The following is a 21919-nucleotide window of genomic DNA, read 5'->3' as shown; positions in this document are numbered from 1 at the left end:
AGGGGTTTGCTATGTCTTGGTTTTTAGGTGATCAAAATCATACTCATTATCTTTTTTCAGCTGCTTAGCATAAAAGCACAGGACACAGCATAAGGTTCCTCAAGTGTCAACCTTCACATAACAGCCATATAGAAATTAAGTATAAGGTAATCATTAAGCTGTAACACATCAATAAATACAGTTAGAATTTGAAGTCAAGCTAAAAAACTAGGGGGGGAATTATGTGGACAAAATCAAATCTAAAAAAATCTATTATAATCTGCCATTGCAAACTAAGTAAAAGAGAACAGGATTAAATATTTTCCTAAATTCATGAGTCAAGAATCCAGTTTCTTCAACAGGTTTTACGACCTGGTTTTAGCATATGTACCAGAGGATTTTACAACATCCTCTTGGCAACCTAAATTACTCTTTATAATGTACTATATCTACACATTAATTAGGAAATTCAGACCCCAAATCACTGATTCAAAATTATAACAACATAAATAAACAGAATAGCAGATCTTCAACATCTCTCTACCAGGATGCACTTAGACAAATTCAGGTAACAGAGGAAGAAAAAATACCAGTTTCAATGTTTTTAAAGTTACGGCACAAAATATTTCCTCCTAATGTGTTTTTTTAAATATCTTTGGTAAACAGTAAATGGCACCTTAACCTCTTGTAAAAAAAACCCAAAAACCAAAAGAAGAAACAAACAAAAATTATAGTCTTAGTTCATATGAAAGAACGATGAAAACAGAGAGTGCCACTGTATTTTCTGTACTTTATGCACAAAAATCTTTAAAATAGCTTGCAAGTATACAACTACAGTGAAATCTTCCCCTATTGTTCTTCATGACAAATTAGAAAAGTAACACATACTTGGAAGCTATCTTTTTGCACTGATAGTCTGCAAGTAAATAAATATCTCCTCTTTCAGAAACACATACTGTAGCGCCATCACTTGCAGAGACCAGGGACACAGAGATGTCTTTATGGTGTAGAGCAGAGACTTGGCGAGGTACAGTTACACATTTTTCTCCATTAGGATCCAGCAGATAACCTAGAAAATACAACATACCCAAAAAATTATTTACCATTCCACACACTGTGTATTTAAAGGATACTTTATGACACTACTTTGAAGAAACTTTGAATTCCAGAAGATTTTTTAGGTAGTTGGACAATTTGTCTTCAAAATATTTAGACAGATGAGACCCACCACATCTACTTGTTAGTCCACTACAAGCACCTGAAAACCAAGACCTGATACATAAAAATGAAGTAAGGCATATTCAATAGGGAAGCTATTTACTGCGGTGGTACTGCTTTGATTCCAAAAAAAGAGTATTTATTTCATTATACGAAAATTCAATGCAGTGGAACTACCCTAACACTGACATAAACTACAGATTATTGTGGACACTGGAATACAAAAAATAAGCTTGTCAAAAAAATTACTATAACTGCAGGTAAGCACGAAGGCAGCAGTTACATGAAACAGAATAGGTTGGAGCTGTAATGCAAGATCTCTGAAAACATTAAAAAAATAAAATAAAAACAAGTCATTGCTGCTCTGTTGCAACAAGAAACCTAACATCAGGAATCTCATACACGGCATAATCCTGTTTTGCGTGCAGGGTACTTATGCCTGCACCAGGGTACAGATACCATGAAACAAGCAGCAGAGCTGCCTCTACAGCTGGAAGCAGCCCTGCCACAGAACAATGTAGGGCTGTGCTCAAACATCTTATGGGGGCAAGGTTTATCACCACAGGTCCACCAGGGTGCCCAGCTGACACAGATAATATCACTTAAGATTCAATTACTGTCTCTCTATGGTACTGCACTGGGCCACATACTAGCCAGAATAATCCCAATGTCAGCAACCATTAAAAAAGCTTATATGATGGGTGCTTATAAAAAAAGGCAAAAACAAACAAGAAGATACTCATTAGTAAGATATTTCTCTGACAAAGACAAGCTTTTTCACATACCTTGAACACCTTAACATAGAAACACAAAACTACCTGGAACCTGAGGCCAGAGCTGATGCAGATTAAGTACCAGAGATAGCTAATACTTTTGTTTTCCCATAGACCCAAAACTGCAAAAATGCAAATCCAAACCAATATAGCAATACCTGTTTATTAAAAAAGATAAAAACAATTAAAATGTCCCATTAATACAAAAAATCAAGTTCACTAGTTGGTAATATATTTTTAAATAGTTCTTTCTTGACTTCAAAATAAGACAGAGTTAACTGAAGATTCTGGTAATGCTATTGCTGAAAAAATCTAGATATGGGCTATTTCACTCTAAAAAGTCAGTATGGAAAAAGTTATCAGTAGCATGTTTACAGTGCTTGAGGAAAGAAGGACACAGACAGGAGAGCTGAAGGCTGGTTTATAATTTATTAAAGGCAGTGCCAGCCAGATTGCTGGAAGGAGACAAGTTTGCCTTGGAGTAATTTCCAACACAGCAACATTCCGTTTCAGTAGCAAAACCACATAAGATACATGGAAGGTAAAAGTTAAAAAGAGTTCAAATGAGAGCTAAATCTGACAAGCTCCTGTCATCTCAAAATGTGAAAATAACTGGTAGGAATGAAAAATATTCTTTGAAAGAAGTGTAAAGGGATGATGTCATCAGATTGGCAAAAAGAAACGAGAGAGAGAGAAAAAAGCTTCACCCAGGCTTCTGCTCTCAGAAGCAGATGACAGGTTAAGCATGAACAACATCTTTCAATGGCTGGGTTTTACTTTCAGAACGCTTCTACCTTACCTAGTTGGCCGCCATTCAGCCCCATGGTATACACTGCTTCCTTAGTCCATAGCACAGTATGGAATCTGCCTGCAGCCACTCCAATCACCATTCTACCTTTCACGTTTTTTGCCTGAACCTAAGCACAAATCCAAAGTACATCTTAATATTAAGTAGGAACAGGTGAATTTCACATGTACAAACTTCTGACAACATTTAATTCCTAAAGCCATTAAGAACGAAGCACTAATATCAGTCCACATAGTCTAATAAATCAATTTATTTCAGAAGTTTGTCAAGTGGGGCACTATTGCACTAATGACAAAAAGAACAAAACCTTTTGTAATAGCTAATCAGAACTAGAATCAGGTCTCCTTAGGCTGTCATATGTAAGATGATGTTGAACAAGACTGAACAGGACATGCATAGCACAGCCCCAGAAGACTCAGGTGCTGCAAAATGTCAGCTAGAAGTTTAAACCTGTAAGTCCTAATGGCCTGAACACGGTGCAGAACACTACACTACTAATTCCACACTTCACATTTAGGTTAACTTTTCCATATTAAAATGATAAAATCACAGCAAATACTGTGGATATAGAGCTGTCATTACACTACTGAAGAACACATGGTACCCCAAAACACTATCCTGTTGCATTTTGGCCAATCATTCTTTTTCACTTTCACAACATGAATAGTGCCATGTTACTCTACTTCAGATTAAATTAAAGCTTACTTCAGATTAAATTAAAGAATTACATTTAGAGATCAGGCATTGAAATATAGTTAAGCTGCTGATGCCCATACCCCTTCTTCCCTGCCACTAGTGTTCCCAAAGCACTGACGCCAGTGCTTCCAGCAAAGGATGTAATGATCAAACCCTGAGAGCCATCATCCAATGATTCAAAGGGAGCTAAGAGCATGATTCTCAAGTGATACATACCGATTAATACCTGAGCTACAAAGCAATTTGGGGAAGAGGGAAGAAAAGGGTTTTGGCAGTTGTGCCTTATATCATACTTCACATTACAAATTTTGGTATTGTTCAGGTTACAAACTAAGACATTTATCAGAACACAGTTAAGATCTGAGATATATAACACAGAATCAAGATTTATCTGAGCTCACATTAAACTCTGATGTTCTGAAAAAGTTTAGGAGTTATTTTTATAATCTTCACATTTTACATTCTGTTAAGAAAAACCAAAACAACAACACCAAACAATTAAGCTTTCACTGATGTTATTTTTACCTGTCTAGGAACACTGCAATTAGAAGGAGGAGGAAGAATACCCAATTGATGGAAAGTATTCAAACCAAAAGTATAAACATATCCATCTTCTGTTAGAACAACAGTATGATCCTCAGCTGCAGCTATCTGGGAGCACTGATGACCAGTTAAGCCTTCCACAAGTCTTGGAACCTGAATCAGGAAAAACAAGTTGATATAAAGGCATATTGTTTTGTTTTTAACCAGTGGCCATCTACGAAACTAAAGTTACAGCAACAGAAAGTCATGACCAAACATTGAAATAGATAAAATGCAAAAATGCATTCCAACACAGTCAGTAACAACCACATCCAGTGTAGTAAGATGAATTACTTTCATTTGAAATGCTATCAGGGAAATGTCCTTTTCTATCAGGTGACGTGAATTTTAAACCACCAGTTCTGAATTGATTGGAAACTACATCTTCAGGACAGGTGAACAAATATTAACTATCATGTGGTATTTTAAATACCACCAACACTAGAGCTATCTCCCTCCAACACAGAATAATCCTAATGAAATTTCACAGAATAAGGAAGCAGGTCTGTATCTTTGAGTCTTCATGCATTCTAACATGACTTCTCCTTTATTCAACCACATAACACCATAATTTTGGAAAGCAATTTGAAAAAAAAAATCCTAATTTAACAGAATTACTTTCTTTAAAAAAACAGAAATTTTGAGTTCCACTATAGCATTTAGCAACAGAATATCAAGTTCTACCAAATACTTGACATTAGAAATTTTTAAAAATTACTGTGCTGCAAGATAAATGCACACTGTGAGGTAGGATAAGATGTTTAAGCCAAAGAATAGTATTGTCGTCATATCTTAGTCTTCTCAAATTTTAGTTTCGTGCATTGCAATAATGTACTATTCAAATAAAAACAACCAGTGACTTTTCACTTAATTTGCTTAAGTCTAATAAAAAGCAACCCCACCATCCCTCTTCCTGACATTACAGCTTCCCAGTACTGTACTGCTGTTTCTCTGCCAAAAAAGCCCAGCCAAAAAACATTTGCTTCCACTTATCTAGCATCAGCTGGCCTTTAAATCAACTCAGCCATAAACACAAGTTTGATCACAGCATCTAGCTATCTGAAGTTAAACTAAAATTAAATGCACATTCCTCTACTCTCTGCCACCTCACTATGAGCACTGGAGAAGCTTTTCTGTTACTTGGTGGGAAGCAAGGTGTTTGGTTTAAAACGAATGGCAAGCTCATTTTGAAAGTACACTGACAGAAACTCTAATTTCCTTTTTAGACTTGCTGTTAGAAATAAAAGAAACATCATACTACTACAAGAAATGACACAAGACAGCATACCAAACATGTTTGCTCATCACCATGACCCAAGCGCCCTCCTTGTCCATGTCCACATGTATACACTTGGCCTTTGTGGGAAAGAAACACGGAGTGGAATTTGCAGAGTACCACCTGAAAAAAGAGCAAAAAATGGATGAGGAAGAGGCGACAAAGGACAGATTAATTTTCCCAAATAATCTGTAACACCTGCCATAACTACTTTGCGAAGAAGTGTTGCCTTAATAGAGATATGTTCATGAAAATAGAAGTAAGACAGTGGTATTTAATCATAGGACCCATAAAATCCTTGTTTAAAACATATTATGTACTGCCTTAAGCTACTTGAAGAGATCAACAGTTTCAGTTTATTAAAATAAGATTAAGCATGGCCTCAGCATGGCTAACAGAAACTCAAAAGACTGAGTTTTAAGGTCCACAATGCTGCCTCGGAAATGCTAAAGAAAACATGTTAAAACTGCAGCACAGATTGTCTGCCCTGAATGTTTGCTCAAGTTGTACTTTAAAGTTCCAAATATTCTCAAACTGAAGTCACAAGAAGTTATTAGAGACATGTGCTTAACAGCATATGCTGCTTTGAACACAAGATGAATTTTAATTCAATATGTACCAAGCACATTTATTATTTCACTTCAGTTCAAAATGTGACTGGAGTCACACAGAAAGCCAGCAGCTCAAAACAGTTACAGAAGTGTCAAGCTTCTGAATGTATTTAATGACACACAAGCCATATATCCGAAGTAAATAATATAAAAGCCCCTGTTCTCCCCACAAAACAGAGAACCACAATTTCAGTCATGGTGATTGGGGGTGCAGGGAGGTAAGGAAGTGGGCAGAAAGGGGAAAGCTCCAAGAACTGTTTTTCCATGGAAATCTTCAACACTTGCTAACTCCTTGGTTACATTTCCCCCCTTACACACCCCTCACCAAGAAATGGGGCTGTGTACTACACTAGGAATACCTGTTTAATATACACGCCATTCCGAGGAAAAAGGTCCACCAATTCAGGATGATGTCTACCCTGCTGACCACCATGGCCCAAAGTAAAGTTTATATTGCTTCCCCAGGTGTAGACTTCCATGGGATCTGTAATGAAAAAGATCCTCTCTGAAGCTTCTAAATGTATCAGTATTGTGCACATTGACTTCAAAAAACAACAGCTGCCATTTCTATCTAAATATTGAAGAGGAAATTTTTTTTACCTGAAACTTAACTTTAAAAACATTTAATATTATAAGAAGATATAATGACAAAATACTCCAATAATATTGTACAGATGATCAACATTAGCATCAGGCATCTCACAATTTATGAAGTCCCAATTAAAACCAGAAAATATTGTGTACACTGGTACATACGTTAATACAGATCTGTTGTTGAAACAGATCTCATTGCAAAATACAAATTAGACTATTTTATTTCTTACCAGTTTTCTTGAACACCACATGGATAGGCCTATCCTTCATCACAAGATCCAGGGCTGATAAGCCTTCTTTATCCTGAACATACAGACTAACACCATGCTGAAAGAGGAGAGAAGAACAACTGAAGTTAATTTTAACTTCACAGCTTGAAGTAAACCAGCTAAATCTTTGAGGAGCAAAACATATCTTTAATTGAAATTTAATACTAATAAAAGAAAATCTTCAGATTCAAGTAAACTGTAAGCAAATCTAAAATAAACCAAAAACATTGCAAATCTGTTCTGCCGTGTACACATCTTGTTGATATACTAACATGGATTTTGTTGTCTCAACACTGACTGTGTAATAAACTGTAACCAGCAAAACACAAAGGAAAAGATGTGAAGATAAAGCACTGACATCTAGGAATGTCAAGTATTCACCAGAAATTAATTTACCAGCCTCAAACGATGCCTTTTCTTAAACTGGCATTCTACAGCATCAGTTTTGACAAGCTAGACAAGTGACAAAATGAAAAAAAAAAAAAAACAACCTGCTATTATTTTGAAAACAAGCAAGGAACAGAGTTTCACAGTTGCTGAGAAAAGGCAAGAGGACACAGCCAGGAAAGAGCACTAGGGAAGTTTCAAAGGCATAAAGCATGTACAGGTCATTCTTTCAGAACTTAGACACAGACAATCTCTGTAAATATCATTTTCTTAATACAACAGAGTGCTGCTACAGAAGCATTGAGTTCAGGAAGGAGGTCAAGGGCCATCAATCACCTCCCAAAAGGGAAAAACTCCAGATGTCCTCAAAGAGAACCTAATGGCCAACTCAGCTGTACCTGCATACCTGAGGTCATGGCTAATACAAAGGATACCTTACAAAACCTCACACTTAAGAGGTAAACACATGAAATACAACTTTATTTGGAAAAACATTCCCCAGAAGAAGAACAGCATACATTCTCCAAATTATAAAGACAACGCTAGTGCAACAGGGCTGGGATTAATTCACCATATAACAGAAAAGACTGACCTATTTTTATGACTGAACTATAGCTAGATATTCTTCATTTCTGGAAGATGTTTAAAATATTCACAAGCAGACAGAGGCTGTAGGGATATTCATATGGTCTGAATTTGTACAAACAAAATCCAATTGCTGAGTGGAAAATCTTATAGTTAGATACAGTCTGAGAATAAGCCAAGAACATCTCCAGACCACAGCAGAAGTCTGTCATCCACACTAGTTTAGGAATCCAGGGGCTGATTCTGGAGCTAGTACTGTTTAACATCTTGACTAACAACCTGGATGATAGGCTAGAGTGCTGCTCCCTCAGCAAAGGTGATGACAGGAGACCAGGAGGAGTGGCTGATAAGTCAGAGGGTTGTGCTGACATTCAAAGGGACTTTGACAGGCTGGAGCAACAGGCTGAGAGGAACCACATAAAGTTCAACAAAGGGAAATGCAAATCCTGGCCCTGGGGAGGAACAACCCAGTGAACTGGTACAGCTGGAGAAAGCACCTTAGTAGAAAAGGACTTAGGGACTCTTGTAGACCACCAGATGACCACAAGCCAGCAAGCTCAGAGTTAAAAATGCTGAAAGCATCCAGGGCTGCAGGTGGGAGTGTTGCCAGCAAGCATTACTCAGCACTGGCAAGCACAGCTGGAGTGCTGGGTTCAGGTCTGGACTCCCAGACAGATAAGGACAGACAGGAGCAAGCTCAGCAAAAGACCATGAAGATAATGACTGGGGCATCTGACATTGAAAGAGAAGCTGAGAGAGCTGGGATGCTTAGCCTAGAGAAGGTTTGGGATGGGGGAGGGGGACAGTATGCCTTATACATAATAAATACCTAATTGGAGGTGAGAGGTAGGGATCATAGTGATACCCAGTGACAGAAAAAGTAGCAATAGGCACAAGCTAACATATAAGAAAACCTGTTTAAATCTAAAACATATTTTTACTATACTGAGAGTAAAACACTGGAACAGAGATGTCTGATGCCCTGCACAAAATCCAACCAAACATAGTCCTGGGCAACCTGCTCTAGCTGACCTTGCCTGAACATGGGGGCTAGACAAGGCAGCCTTCAGAGATCCCCTTCTATCTCACCTATTTCATAATTCTATTCTATAATCAGTTTCTGTTATTGCTATAATACCTTAAGAACACACCCTTTTTATGACACAGTACAGCAGACAGACTTCAGTTAAGGAACTAGAAGAGAGAGCATCCTCCATGAAGTGTTTTGTTCTGCATCCTAGAAGAATATCAGCAGAGCTGGCTAGAAAAAAATCTCGTTCACTTATGGAACTGACAGAAAAGTAAGATATTGGGGAAAAGCTGTACAGGCCTCCTGTAAGCAAATATCAGACACAGATATACACACATGCACTAGAGGACTGAACACTTTTTGATATCTCATGTACAGTTTCCAGTTTTCTAGAGAACAGAATCATACGTACAATGCTTATAAAAACATCTACTTTTTTCAAGTTTGATGAAAACTTCCCCTCTCTCTAAGGGGACAGCACATGAAATAAATATTTAACAGTTATCAGACCCTACCAGATCATCCACCATCTTTTTGTTTAAAGTCTTGTAGAAAGCAGAGTTATGTCCACAAATGGCTAGTCACTGTAATTTTAAAAGACTGCATTCAAAATGGAACGAACATTCTCTGCCTTAAAAGGTTTGTTTTTAAACAACCCTGAACCACAAATATTTCATTTTCTCACATGGTTAAAGAGACTCTGAACACCTCAAACATCTCTTCCCTTTGCTGTACTTGCGAAAGGAGAAACAGAAGGAAAATTAATTAAAAATATATACAACTTGCTAATTGGATGGGAAGAAACAGCAGTTGTAACAAAGGAATAAGGGGGACTGAGCAAAAGCCCTGGTTTAAAATACTAATGAAATGGAGATTCACTTAACAGAATACTCTATATCTTGAGTTATCTTTTAAATATAAGATTAATTTCTAATTATAACTCCATTTAATTTCCCCTTATTTTATGTTCTCTAACATCAATTGATACAATTACTGCAGGTCTATTTTCAGAGTATCTTTAGTCTGACCACTCTCTATTTTTAAGATCCTGAGCTTGATATCATCTACCCAAACAAGTCTTCAAGGAAGTCCACAATTAATCAGGGATCCTTTCTCAGTGCTGATTTCTGCATGGGCAAAGGCAGACATCTGTATGAACAGAGACAACCTTCAAGTAAATCAATGCACTGCAATCTGAACACAATATTAAGACAAGCCTCAAGAGGCTTCCATTCAAGTTTAAAAACACATTTTTACATAAGCAGTACAACTCTAAAAATTGTTGATGCCAAGGAAAATTACAGTTGCAAATCGCTCACCTTCAGTAATGACAAAACACAATCAATGTATCCATAAAATATACTTCTGTGCAAAGCTGTCCATCCAGACTCTTTGTCTTTTGCCAAGAGATCCACTCCTTTGGTCTCAGCCAACCAGTCCAGCACACCTTTTTTGCCACAGGACGATGCTAGATGTATAACATTTCTACCAAAGGCATCCTTGATAGTTGCAGCATTGTAGCAGTAAGAAGAGAGAAAGGCCTTGATCTGGCCTTCACTTCCTCTGGTAACTACAGAAATAACATCCAAAGCATGCTGTAGAGATCGACACTTTGAAGTGCACTCTGGCAAGTAAGAATTCATCTTCAGTTCTAAAGCTGCTCTTCTCCTTAAGGGGAACAACCCTTAAGTGTATCAAGGCACTCCAATTCAGTACACAACACAGTGCCTCAGAAAAATTGTAATTCCAAGGATGTAAATCCAAGTTTATTGAGCTGCCATTAGAAATCTTTGTACTGTTATGTTTGGCACTTGATCCAAATAAATATTTATAAATATATATTTTTAGAAGTCTTATTTCACCATCTTATATAACAAATAATCTTGTCCATAGAAAATTCCAAAAGTGAACTACCTCTAGTGCAGAGGGGGATTCCCCCTCCACACTACCTTATTCTTCTAAAACTCCATAATTGCAAGGGAGACCTGAAAGAGAACAAACCAGAACAGATTAGTAAACAAAAACACTTTACCCCTGCAACTAATTTAATTGCATATCAAACTAGCAAGTACATGACAAGACAATGTGACAAGGGCAGACTGACCTGCCCCATGCCATCTGAGCTTATACCAGACATTCAGTCAGATTGAAAAAGCATCACTCCCTTCCCCACCCCAACCTCCAAAGGCACCTCCTACCTTTCTTTGACATAAATTATTTAGGCCACAAAGTAAACTACATCCAAAAAAGTTTGCTTTCCCACCCTCAGGGTCCTCAGCATCCTGACTGTTTAGTGTCTAACTGTATCATATCTTTGTGATCAGAAATCAAGAACTGAACTAAAAGACTGGGTGGGGTGGAAGCCATCCACCAAAAAATCCCCTCAGCTACTGAGTACACCATGGCTAACAGAGGCATTGTTAGTAGTGTGGTAGAAGGAAGGGGACAGCACCAATCTTCACAACCACTGCAATGAAAGGATTATGTCCCATTTTCTCTTCCCCAGCCCAAATACCTATCCATGTCTCTACTAATTCTAATCTGCAGAATCAATAGGAAGGCTCCTCTCCACCACTCCCAGAGTTGCTCACAAAGGTGGGTCAGAGGATGGCATCAAAGCAAATAAAAGCAGCTTGAACAAGAGAGATGAATTCAGGCTGTTAGCACTCATACAGGGCTCAGGTCTAAAGCTCCTGAAACAGGCAAGAAGAAATGAAGGGGTAACGAAGAAAGAAAAAGGAAGCAAAAATAAGCATTCTTCTTCATGAAAGTATATTCACAGTCTGGGGCATGCAGCTCTTCTGCTTAGCTGTGCATACTTATCTTTAGCATATACATCTTTCTTTGTCATTCCTTTTCTCAAAAGTAAAGGAGGCCTGACAGAAGCACTCACCTAGCCTATGAAATGTCTGCAGTTATACTCAGAAGTGTCACAAGAAGTGCAGACTGCAGTATAAAAATCACACACAAACTCAGAAAACAGGAAAAGTGAACAACATACATCACTATGTACATCACTAATTAAGTGTGAACTATTAAGACCCCCAAAAAATCACATTTCAGTAAACTAGATGTAAGTTTCAAACTTAGTGAAACAGTATTCAATTTGTTTTTGTTTGCTGTGCAAAAGGTAATTTAAAGTTGTTCTACCCACAATTAAAATATTCCAAGAGAAGTTGAGCAATGCCATCCTGCAAGCTAAAATAATAAAACTAAAAATGTTAACAAACCCTCAGAGTGGGGAATGGGAGGATAAGACAGGGACACATATCAAAAAAACCCAACAAAACACAGAACTTCCCCATCCTACTCAGCTTAGCAGTCATTATAAATGTTCACATCCTACTCCTTGACCCCAATCTCATCAAAAGGTTGAGCTTAGCTTCCATTGCTTTTCAGCCACTATATGTGTAACCACATTTTCTTAACATCTTTATTTGCAAAGACATACCAGAAAAATATGGTTTTGTTTGGAAAAGAGAAATCCCAGTCCTCCTCTTGTTTTAAGAATCAAGATTTCCATAAAGCTGCAAGCAATCAGCTTAAAGCAAACATTAGCAATAGAATCTAAACTTTCAAGAAAAAAAAATCTAGTCCAGAGTATTCATTTAAATATCTCATAATGAAGCCTCCAACAGTTATTCACTACAATTTAGTACCTCATCCCTGACTGGGGGTAGCACCAGGAAATCTTTACAAGACTAGAACTGACCACAACTGTTCAGCTTGGATTTGTCACAGCAAGCTTCAGTTCACTCTACAGGGCATTTTCCAAACTACATAAAAACTTCTGCAGTAACACAAGAAATTTATCATATATATGTGTGGACTTTTGTCCTCTGACCTTCTCAAGCCTGATTGTAAAGAGAAGTAAATCACTGTAACAGGTTTGGAAAAAAGCTCTGGTTTCAAGAATACAACCTGACTTGTTGCTCCCATGAATCAAAGTGCAATAAGTAACTATTAGCACACTCAGACTGCCAGCACATCAAACACCCTTCCAAAACTAATAATTAAAAACACAACACCCTCAAAAAAAAAAAAACCAAACAAATCTACAAAACCCCAAACATTTCAAGATCTACAGGAAAAAATTTATCACATTTCACCAATATGACACTAGGTAATAAAATTATGTAATGGAAGAAGTAAAAATTGTATGCATGCCTTGTAAAGCACATCTTAAATACTCATTGTTTAAACATTACTATTGTTGCTATACAGGAAAATAAAGGTAAGGATAAAAAGAACATTAAGAAAAATCACTTGGGGAGACATAAGGTTGACTAATCTGTTAAACTGGTATGAAATGGCACCACCACCCAAGAAAGCAGTCCTGCTGTCCCCTGTGTCATACCTTCCTTTGTGCAGATCCACACCTATCTAAGGCACTGGATTGCATGATAAAATGATCCAGAAGAAAGCAAATCCTGAGACTTGTGCCATTACAAGAAAAGAACAGATGCCAAACAAAACCTTATTGGAGGCACCTGAGCTCCAGCCTACCAAACACCAAAATAATGTGAATAACACAACAAATATTAAAAGAATAAAAAGTCTGCTAGTAAACAGAAATGTAAGCCTGCCTATCACACACTAACTCCATCACAGTGACATTTACTTCAGCTATGTGAAACTTGACTCTGCTGAATTATTTCTTTATAAGTCATTCAAACCCAGCCTTTCTTTACTGTAAACATTACAAAACTAAATACTGCATTAGCATATTGACATATACACCTTGAGCTCAAGACAGAAAGCTGTAGATCAAGTTTTCACTTAAGACTGTCACACTGGCAACAAACACTGCCACATTATACAAAACCTGAAAAAGGGTAATCATCAGATCTGACTGTTACACAAAGGAAGCCCTTAAGAGAAAACCTTAAAACTTTCAAATTGTGAACTGAAGCTCAGGTCAGTGTGAACAGCGAGCACCTAAAACAAGCAGAAAAGAGGAAGCACCAGCATTTTTTAAACTTTGAATTAAGATGATCTAGAACATGGTGCCATTTTGATTATGTGTCTTCACTTATATTTGCAGATATTTCTGTAGGTTCCTCAGCATGAATCACATCCATGTTACAATACCAGTATCTTCTTCATGTTGTAATCATTAAAAGACATAAAAAACTAAATAAGGCTATAATATTTTTAACACTTCTGTGATACAGTAGGCATTATCTGGAATTCAAATTCTTTTAAAAACCTGATTCCTAATTAACATTATAGCAAAAAGTCACAAAAAATGAAGGAATTAGAGCAGCGTTCGAAGTATCCCAAAGATATTTTATTTCAGCAGCAAGTGGGTTTCTAACCCTCAGAGACATGAGCTATTTATTATATATGTTCACAGCCCAGGAAAATTTAAAAGACTGGAACCAATTTGGAAGTAATTCTTTAGTAGCAAGAAAGTAGGCAGGGCTGTCTTACTCAGCTCTCCCCCTCAGAGAAGGCAAAGCACCACTGCACCAGAGCTGTCAGACACCCTCCACGAGGGAGTGTGGCAGATGTGTCATCTGACCCTATGGAGGCAGAACTCCTACAGCTGAAAAAGCAGCTCTGTACCTACCGTGGTTGTCTCAAAAATCTGTTTCTCTCAGGAAGTCACTACAAAAATCAAAGCTGTCACACCTCTCCTGAGTATGAAGTGAACAAAGATTCTACAAATACCTTAGTGACTAAGGATGATGTGATAGATTTCATTTCCTGCAAACAGCAGACATGGAATCTCAACATTTGGGAAAAGCTAACAGAGTTAGCAGAAGCCTCCCACTGTGGAGTTCCAGAAATCTCTCTCTGTGTATCATATTTGCTACCAATGCATCCCCAATTTTCTTTTTTCCCAGGAAGCATTTCCACAGAGGTTGTGTGCTCTTGGCACAGAGGTACAAGGAAACAACAACCAGCCCTCACACCATGGCTGGCAGTGTCCATGTATGTTTCTAGCATCCAGTCTCATTTGATACTAGAACTGCCATCTGTGCTTCTTGCAATTCTTCCTGAATGCCAATACTCAGGTATTAGAGCTACCAAAACCTGGCTAATATGGATGTGGATACTGGTACCAAGAAGGTGGCTGGTAGCTGCTGTTGTGCCTTTTTTCATTCAATACAGACAATGGTCTTACATGGAAGTGAAAGAGAACACAGAAGAGATTCAGCTACTCAGAATTCAGAGCCACTCAAAGGCAGATTGCTGGGTTTGCATCTTCAATGGGCACTGCATTAAAGTAACTCAAGTGTCAAATTAGTCACATGGCCCTGAAACTCATCCTTGGGCTGCTTTACTAAAAACATACTTCTCAAGACCTTAACATTGGCATAACTTCATTCCATTCACTGCTTTTTTGTCAGTTTATTTTTTTTTCAGTGTTACTAATTTTACTAAATACCAGTCACAGCTAAAATGCACATGATGAAAAATGACCTAGCTCCCCTAATTTGAGTCTCCTAAAACAGAACTAAGCAATGGTTTCTATTTTTCATATAAAAGAAGAATAGAGCTTTCCTTGTCAAGCCTAACATCCTTCCTTAAAAAAAAAGTAAAAAAATATTCTTCTGAAGGCACTAAATTAATTTTGTTTTCCTTTTGATAGTAAGTTGCTAAGTGAAGTGAGACTGGCAACACCATGCATTTCAGGAGGGTTAAGTCTATCCTTATAAGGGCATTGCAATATCTTAAATATTTCCAGTGTGGAATGGAAGGGGGTTGTTTTTTAAACAAGCATGCTGACATTTGTCCACGTTGGTCCATTCACATTTGTTTCATAACATCACAAAAGACCTGTAACCATAACAGCACAGAAATCCTTAAAATAAACTTAATCCTTAAAATAAAGCAAACTTGACTAAACAGACTCCTTGATTAGCAAGTTAATAAAAAAAGGCTTACAGAGATGAAGCCATGGGAATTTGCTATCATGTTACCACTTTTCCAGGACTTTCTGTTGACTATTTTCTTACCTAAAGACAACTATCACTAATACATATTAAACTAACAGTTTAGAATCTGTGAAAAGTGACTAGAAAATTGAGGCTAGGTAGTAATATAACAGCCTTAGCACTGGCATTAAGCAAGATCTCAAGGAAACACAGATGAATTCCTAGATAAACAAAGCAAGTACACCTTTCAGACACAGGCAGCACATTGTCCTAGCCTTTAAAGAACAGTTAGACTATTAATTCCTGCTGAGATTACATATTCACAGGTAGTTTAACCTGCTCAGAAATTCCTTGTACATTTGTTGAAGAATAGGCAAAAATCTACACTTTCCAACCCCTTGAACACAAAATGTATTTTACGGGGAGAAAATTAACTGAATGTACAAGGAAAACCAGGTAGACCTAAGCTATGCAGTACCTAAGAATGGTTTGGCTGCCTGAAATTCCCACAGAGAGACCTTTAAAAAGGCAGCTTCTTCTTGACTGTATAAGAGGAGCATTGAGACACAAAAAACAAGGGTTCTGCTCTCCTCAATGAACAAAATATCAGATAGAGTCCTGCTTCTAATTCAGATAACAAGTTTTAAGAGAAGCAAGTAAGTAGAGAAAACTTGGGAAGAGCTACTAGCAATTCAGAATGTTTATGGAACAACCCCTGAGTACCAGCAAACTGGATCTCTTTCCTCCTTCAGCTGTGGCTTCAGCAGACCATCCAGAGCCTTTGAATAAGGCACAAAGAAGAAACATCAAAACTCCAGTCCAATTTACTTCTGACAGTGGGCAAAACAGTCATTTGTTCAAATTCCATAAAAGATTAAGATTATACATCAGGAAGGATTTTCAAATGACAAACTGAATGCACGTGAGGCTCTCAAAACAAGCTGGACAACAAGCAAACTGCTCAAGTTATAAATAAATGTCACCTGCCCAGAAGTAAAGCTATGAAGGAAAACCAACTTGCTTTGAAAGACACCACATTCCACCCTGCCCACTGCGTCCCTTGGGCCACTGCTGCTTCTCTCACTGGGATGGGGCCTCATGCCACCACTCAGCACAGGTACAACCCAGCACAAGTGACCTTTAGAGGCTCGCTCCGGATTTTCTGTAACTTTCTCCTTCAACAACAACAGCATAATCCTTATCAGAATGAGACATTCTGCAATCCAACAACCCTAATTCGGCTGCTCCTAGCTGAGCTAAGCAGCACTGCCAATTAAAGGCTGACACATCTGTCAAAAAAAGACCAAAGTACCACTGGTAGCTAAATTCAGCTACAAACGTCAGAGCACATCTATCACTTGGGAATCATTGTACATAAACAGTAAACTGTGAACTACTGTGCTGCACTTATCTGGACATACTTAGGACTGCTTGTGTTTAATAACTTAATACTGTTTAAAAAAATTAGAACAAAGTGCTATAGGCAAAAGTACAGTGAGTGCAGCCTCAGTCACTTCCACAATCCACCAAGATCTTGCTACAGGCTTTACTGAAACAGACAATGCTGAAGGGAAGTTAAACACAACAAACCACAAGTGTGCAATAGAACTTCACCCCACTTCAAATTATGCCCAATAAATCCATCAAGGACTTTTCCATCATGGGAAAAAGTGACATTTTTGACTAACTGCAAACTCCGAGTACAGTTTTACTGCAGACTAGCCACACCAGATGTTGGTGGGCGATTACTGTTTTTTGTAAACCACAAACTCTGACCAGTTTCCGCAAAGACAGACAACTACACTGACCACATAACCCAAAAAAAGAGTTGTATTTCTCCTAGGAAGACTGCATGGAAGTATCCTTTTAAGATAACTACGAGATCGCGGCTCTCCAGTGCTTACGGTGCTGGTCTAACCCAGCAGCACTGCGAGCTGCCACCAAAAACAGCCAAGTATCACCAAGAGCAGAGAAACACGCCAGGCTTTCCCTGAACCCACAGCTCAGGAAACCTGGCAAGAGGCTCCTGCCAGTGTCAGGGCGGGGGAAGGTCTGAAGCGCTTCAAGGAGCCAGAGAGAGGCCAGGGGCAGGCAGAGGGACAAGGGGCCGTTCTGGCTCCAGCGTCCACGCAGCCGAGGAGCGACAAGAGCCCTTATTGACACAGGCGGCCGAGCCACCAAGCCGGTCCCCTCCCATTCTACGTGGCCGGCTGTCCTGCACCCTCCCTGGCTGCCTTGCCCGGAGCTCTGCCCTCTCGTTCAGCCGCCCGCCGCCGCCGTCCCGACCCCTCCGACGGGACCCGTCCCCGAGCGGCTCCCCGCCGGCCGCGCCGGCCCGCCCCTCACCAGTCGCTAGATGAATGGACTCGGGCGGGCAGGGCGGGACGCGCGCTGGGCAGCGCGGGGGTTCATCCTCAGTGACTGCGGGGCAGGGCCAGGCTGAGGGGGCAGCTGCTACCGCGGCGGCTCCGCCGGCGACAGCGACAGCGACGGCGACAGCGACAGGCGGGGCCGCGGTTCTCAGCGGGGAGCACCGGCAGCGGCCGCCGCACCCACGAAGAAGCGAAACGCCGATTGGCCGCCGTGCCGCCGCACCTCGCGCGCCGATTGGCTGCGGCTGCCGCCTCGGCCCCGCCCCTCGCGGCCGAGCCCGGATTGACTGACAGGCGGGGTCAGGGGCGAGGGGCGGGGCCGGGGCGGCTGTGGGGGCTCTGGTGTGGCCGGCGTTAAACCAAGATGGTCGGAGGGAGTGTGGGTTGGGGATATCGGTGCTGGTGTCGGGCAGGGGAACGGGCTGGAGTTATCGGGAAGGGAGGAGAGCTGAGGGGCCTCCTTCTGGCAGTCTTGGCCGCAGAAGCGCCGTGCCTTGCTGCGGGGGGTGGGATGGGTTTCTGTAAGGTCACGCCTCCCTCCTGGAGGGCTCAAAAGCAAATAGTCAAAAACCCAGCCCGTGGGTCCCCTCAAAGTAACGGGGGAAAGCAGGGAGAAGGCTGTGCCCATCCAGACTGCGTTGAGTTTCTCGCTCTGACAGAGCAAGTGGTCTAATGTATCGGATACAGCTTGATTTTTGTGAGGCTTTTGGCACCGTCTCGGGGCAGCCTCCCAATCCCGGTGTGTGCCCAGGGATTTGCACACCCGCTCCTGGGACTGCCGCGGGCACTCCGGCAGGGCTCCGTCCCTGTTCGGTGGATGCCTTGGATGATGCAATAGGCAGCACAGATTACAAATGAAATCTGGGACAGGATTAGGGTGTACTGTTTAAGGGCAGGAAGCTGAACCCAAGACAAGCAGTACCCAAAGTAAAATACAGAGTAAAACAAACACACAACACCTTAAAAAAAAAAAAGAAATTGATTTCTTGGGAAATTGATTTTTCCAATAAATACACTAATGATGTATTAATAGTAATGTAATGGCAGAGTTCCTATGTGGTTTTTAAAGCCACGGCATTATCCCATGCGGTGCAAGCATTATGATCTTAAAACAACATAGCTATCTTTAAAACCATAAAGCAGTTGATAAAAAAAGTTTTGCATGTTCTTTAGTAGCAGTTCAATTTGGGAAAGATTCAGTATGAATTGTATTAGGTGAATCTCAAGCATTTTTACCAGTGCCATCTGACTCAGTTAATGTGAACTGTACAATCTGCCCTTTGATTTTCTCTATAAATGTTTAGTTTGCCAGCAGCCATTCACCACTGTAACTAAAACTGCAAGCTACGTAAAATTTATTTATGCATTATTTTCCCAGTGATAGTTTCTTAGTGCTTCAGTCACAAATAAAAGTCAGAGGTGGCCATGCTCCAAGTCTGCTGCCAGCTGGCCTAAGGACAGAGATGACCATCTGGGGACATGAGGAGCTCCAAATACAGCTGGAGGCAGTTCTAAGCAATGCCTTGTTGCATAATAACAAATTCAGGTGAATAGTCTGGACCAACTCTGGAGCACCAAAAAAACGTGATGAAAAGATAAAGAGGCTTAAAGTAGAATCATGTCTAAGATTCCATATGAAAAAAGATAATTTCTGAAAGCTGGACTGCCCCTCATGTCTTTCTTAATAAATATTACTGTAAAGAATAGAAAACTGCAGCAAGCAACACAGAAAAGTGGAAAATAACAGTCACAAATAGGACCTGATAGAGTCCAAGTCAGACAAAACCCTGACAGAATAGCCAAAGGCTTTTTGCAATTGTTTTCTATGCAACAGTTTTATCTTTGCAGGACTTTTAATATATTCATGATAAAAATAAGACATTAACTGCTTTGCCTATTGTTTATTGTTTAGTTTTTTTCCAATTGACCCCAGCTTACAGGTCAGTAATAGAAATTCCTGCTATCTTGTACTGCCTCTGCAAAAGCAGCAGGAAACTGGTGAACACCATCCACACAACGAGGATGCCACAGCTTGATTTGCAGAGCTATGTTGAGGTATTAAAGTAATATTGTAAAACAAAAGTAGCTCAAACAGGGTAACTTGAGCCTCTGTTTAAATTACTTGTTTTGGTTTGGGTTTTTCTATGGTGGGAAATTGCAAGTGTTGCATAAAAATATACAATTTTAATTCTTCTGTTAAAAATAGCGTAACTTGAGCCTCTGTTTAAATTACTTGTTTTGGTTTGGGTTTTTCTACGGTGGAAAATTGCAACAGTGTTGCATAAAAATATACAATTTTAAGTCTTCTGGAGAAAACTACAGATGTGGAGATGAAAAGCCAGCAACAAGTCATTGAAGAGTATTTTTAATTTTGTAGCCCAACAGCCAGATTTGTAAATTCCTGACACACACAGCATGTGTCTGTCAATAAAGAACTGTTCATCTGGCTTTTTTCAGTCTCTGATGAAAAGATCTGAATTATCAGAAATAATCAAGTAATTATAGGAAAAAATATGTCTCTAACTGCTGTTGTTACTTTTTATAGAAGTTCTAGACTTTAATCCATAAAAAGGAAGGAAGAGCAACACTTAAAAAGGAAAACCAGTATACTTAGCCATCTTCAGAATTTGAGGAGGAACATCAATTTTGAGTAACTTAACTAGCCTACAGAGTGTATTTTTGTCTTACTATGCTTCTCAGTTCATTGAGTGTTGAAGAATTACGAATTGACTGTGCTCTAAATGTGTGTACTCATTTAAGTTAGGGAAGATAAATCTAGGCTATAGGGAGGGCATTACCCCATTAGGCAGCTTTCTAGTGACCTATTAATCTTATCTATGCATCCATTGTAGTCTGCACCAGACTTAGGCTACTGGAGGAATTAGAGGAGGAGATTTAAGTGACAGAAAGGAAAAAAAGAACTTGTGCTTTATTCTGTCTGAAATTGATCCTGAACGTTGGGGGGAAAAAGTCATTTTTAAGTCATTAATCATAAAGTTCAGTCTATATATCAAAAATTAAAATAATTATTTTTTTTTCCTTTTTGGCTATACTAAATGTCAAGTGACAGATTTCTGCCTTCACATATCTATTTGTGTGCCTTAGCTGGCCTAATTATTACCAGTGTCCTCTGGAGCCTTGAGTAATAACTGTTATTGGCAGCAGTAATACTCTGCTGAAGAAAATATTAATCAGGCTTAATTCTGCTACTAAAAAAGTTTCTCATGATCCTTCTCTTTAACAAACTTGAAAAAAAAAAGAGTATAATATGGTAGAAAATTTGTATTACAGAACTAATAAAGCAAAATTCCATTAGAAGGGAAAGCTTGCAAAAAAAAGGCATCTCCAAATTTACTAAAACTATGTGCATCTAGCTTTGACAAAGCTTATCCTCTTGCTCAAACAGACAGGGTCATGAAATTCCTGATGTATAACAATCCAAGAAAAGTGTGGAGAAGTCCAAGGATCAAGCAGTGTGGAAATGACAGCGGTGATGGATATGGGCTTCCCAAACTGATCCATCTACTTGAGAATTTCCCTGTGAAGTAGGAAATAGAGATGTGGTGAGCATCCATGAGCTTTTTCTCAGCAAACCGTGGCTCCAGAAAAGCAGGTTCTTCATCTTGCATGGCTGGAGCACTTCTGTGTAGCGGTGCCCTGTCAGAAACTCCAACATCTCCTCTTTAGCTTGCAAGATTTCCAGCTTTAAAGTTAGACCTTGGGAGCCTCTCTGATGTTGTAGTAGTCCAGATACACAAAAAGGATAGTTTGTTATCAGTGATATGCCAGGTGTGTGGTGACACATTGTCGCATTGTCCCCCATTTGTTCAGAACTCCCATATTTTTAAAGAAACG

General features: G+C 39.4%; 1 protein-coding gene across 2 annotated transcripts in view; it reads right to left on the bottom strand.

Moving 5' to 3' along the window:
* Nucleotides 1-18251, bottom strand: part of IBTK (inhibitor of Bruton tyrosine kinase) — a 53769-nt gene extending 35518 nt beyond the window's left edge. For both annotated transcript variants that reach the window (XM_039728599.1, XM_039728611.1), the window contains exons 1-8: nt 18039-18251; nt 10128-10793; nt 6768-6864; nt 6303-6427; nt 5345-5455; nt 4000-4170; nt 2770-2887; nt 868-1048 (exon numbers count right to left, since the gene is read on the bottom strand). In XM_039728599.1, the coding sequence (XP_039584533.1) occupies nt 868-1048; nt 2770-2887; nt 4000-4170; nt 5345-5455; nt 6303-6427; nt 6768-6864; nt 10128-10451 (1127 nt within the window). In that variant the 5' untranslated portion in view covers nt 10452-10793; nt 18039-18251. The remainder of the gene's footprint in view (nt 1-867; nt 1049-2769; nt 2888-3999; nt 4171-5344; nt 5456-6302; nt 6428-6767; nt 6865-10127; nt 10794-18038) is intronic.
* Between the last annotated feature and the right edge of the window lie 3668 nt (nt 18252-21919).

The sequence above is a fragment of the Passer montanus genome, unplaced genomic scaffold (assembly GCF_014805655.1).
Source record: "Passer montanus isolate IOZ18808 unplaced genomic scaffold, ASM1480565v1 scaffold11, whole genome shotgun sequence".
Taxonomy (NCBI): Eukaryota; Metazoa; Chordata; class Aves; order Passeriformes; family Passeridae; genus Passer; species Passer montanus.
The sequence above is the reverse complement of the archived record's forward strand: the minus strand, read 5'-3'. Positions and strand labels throughout refer to the sequence as shown.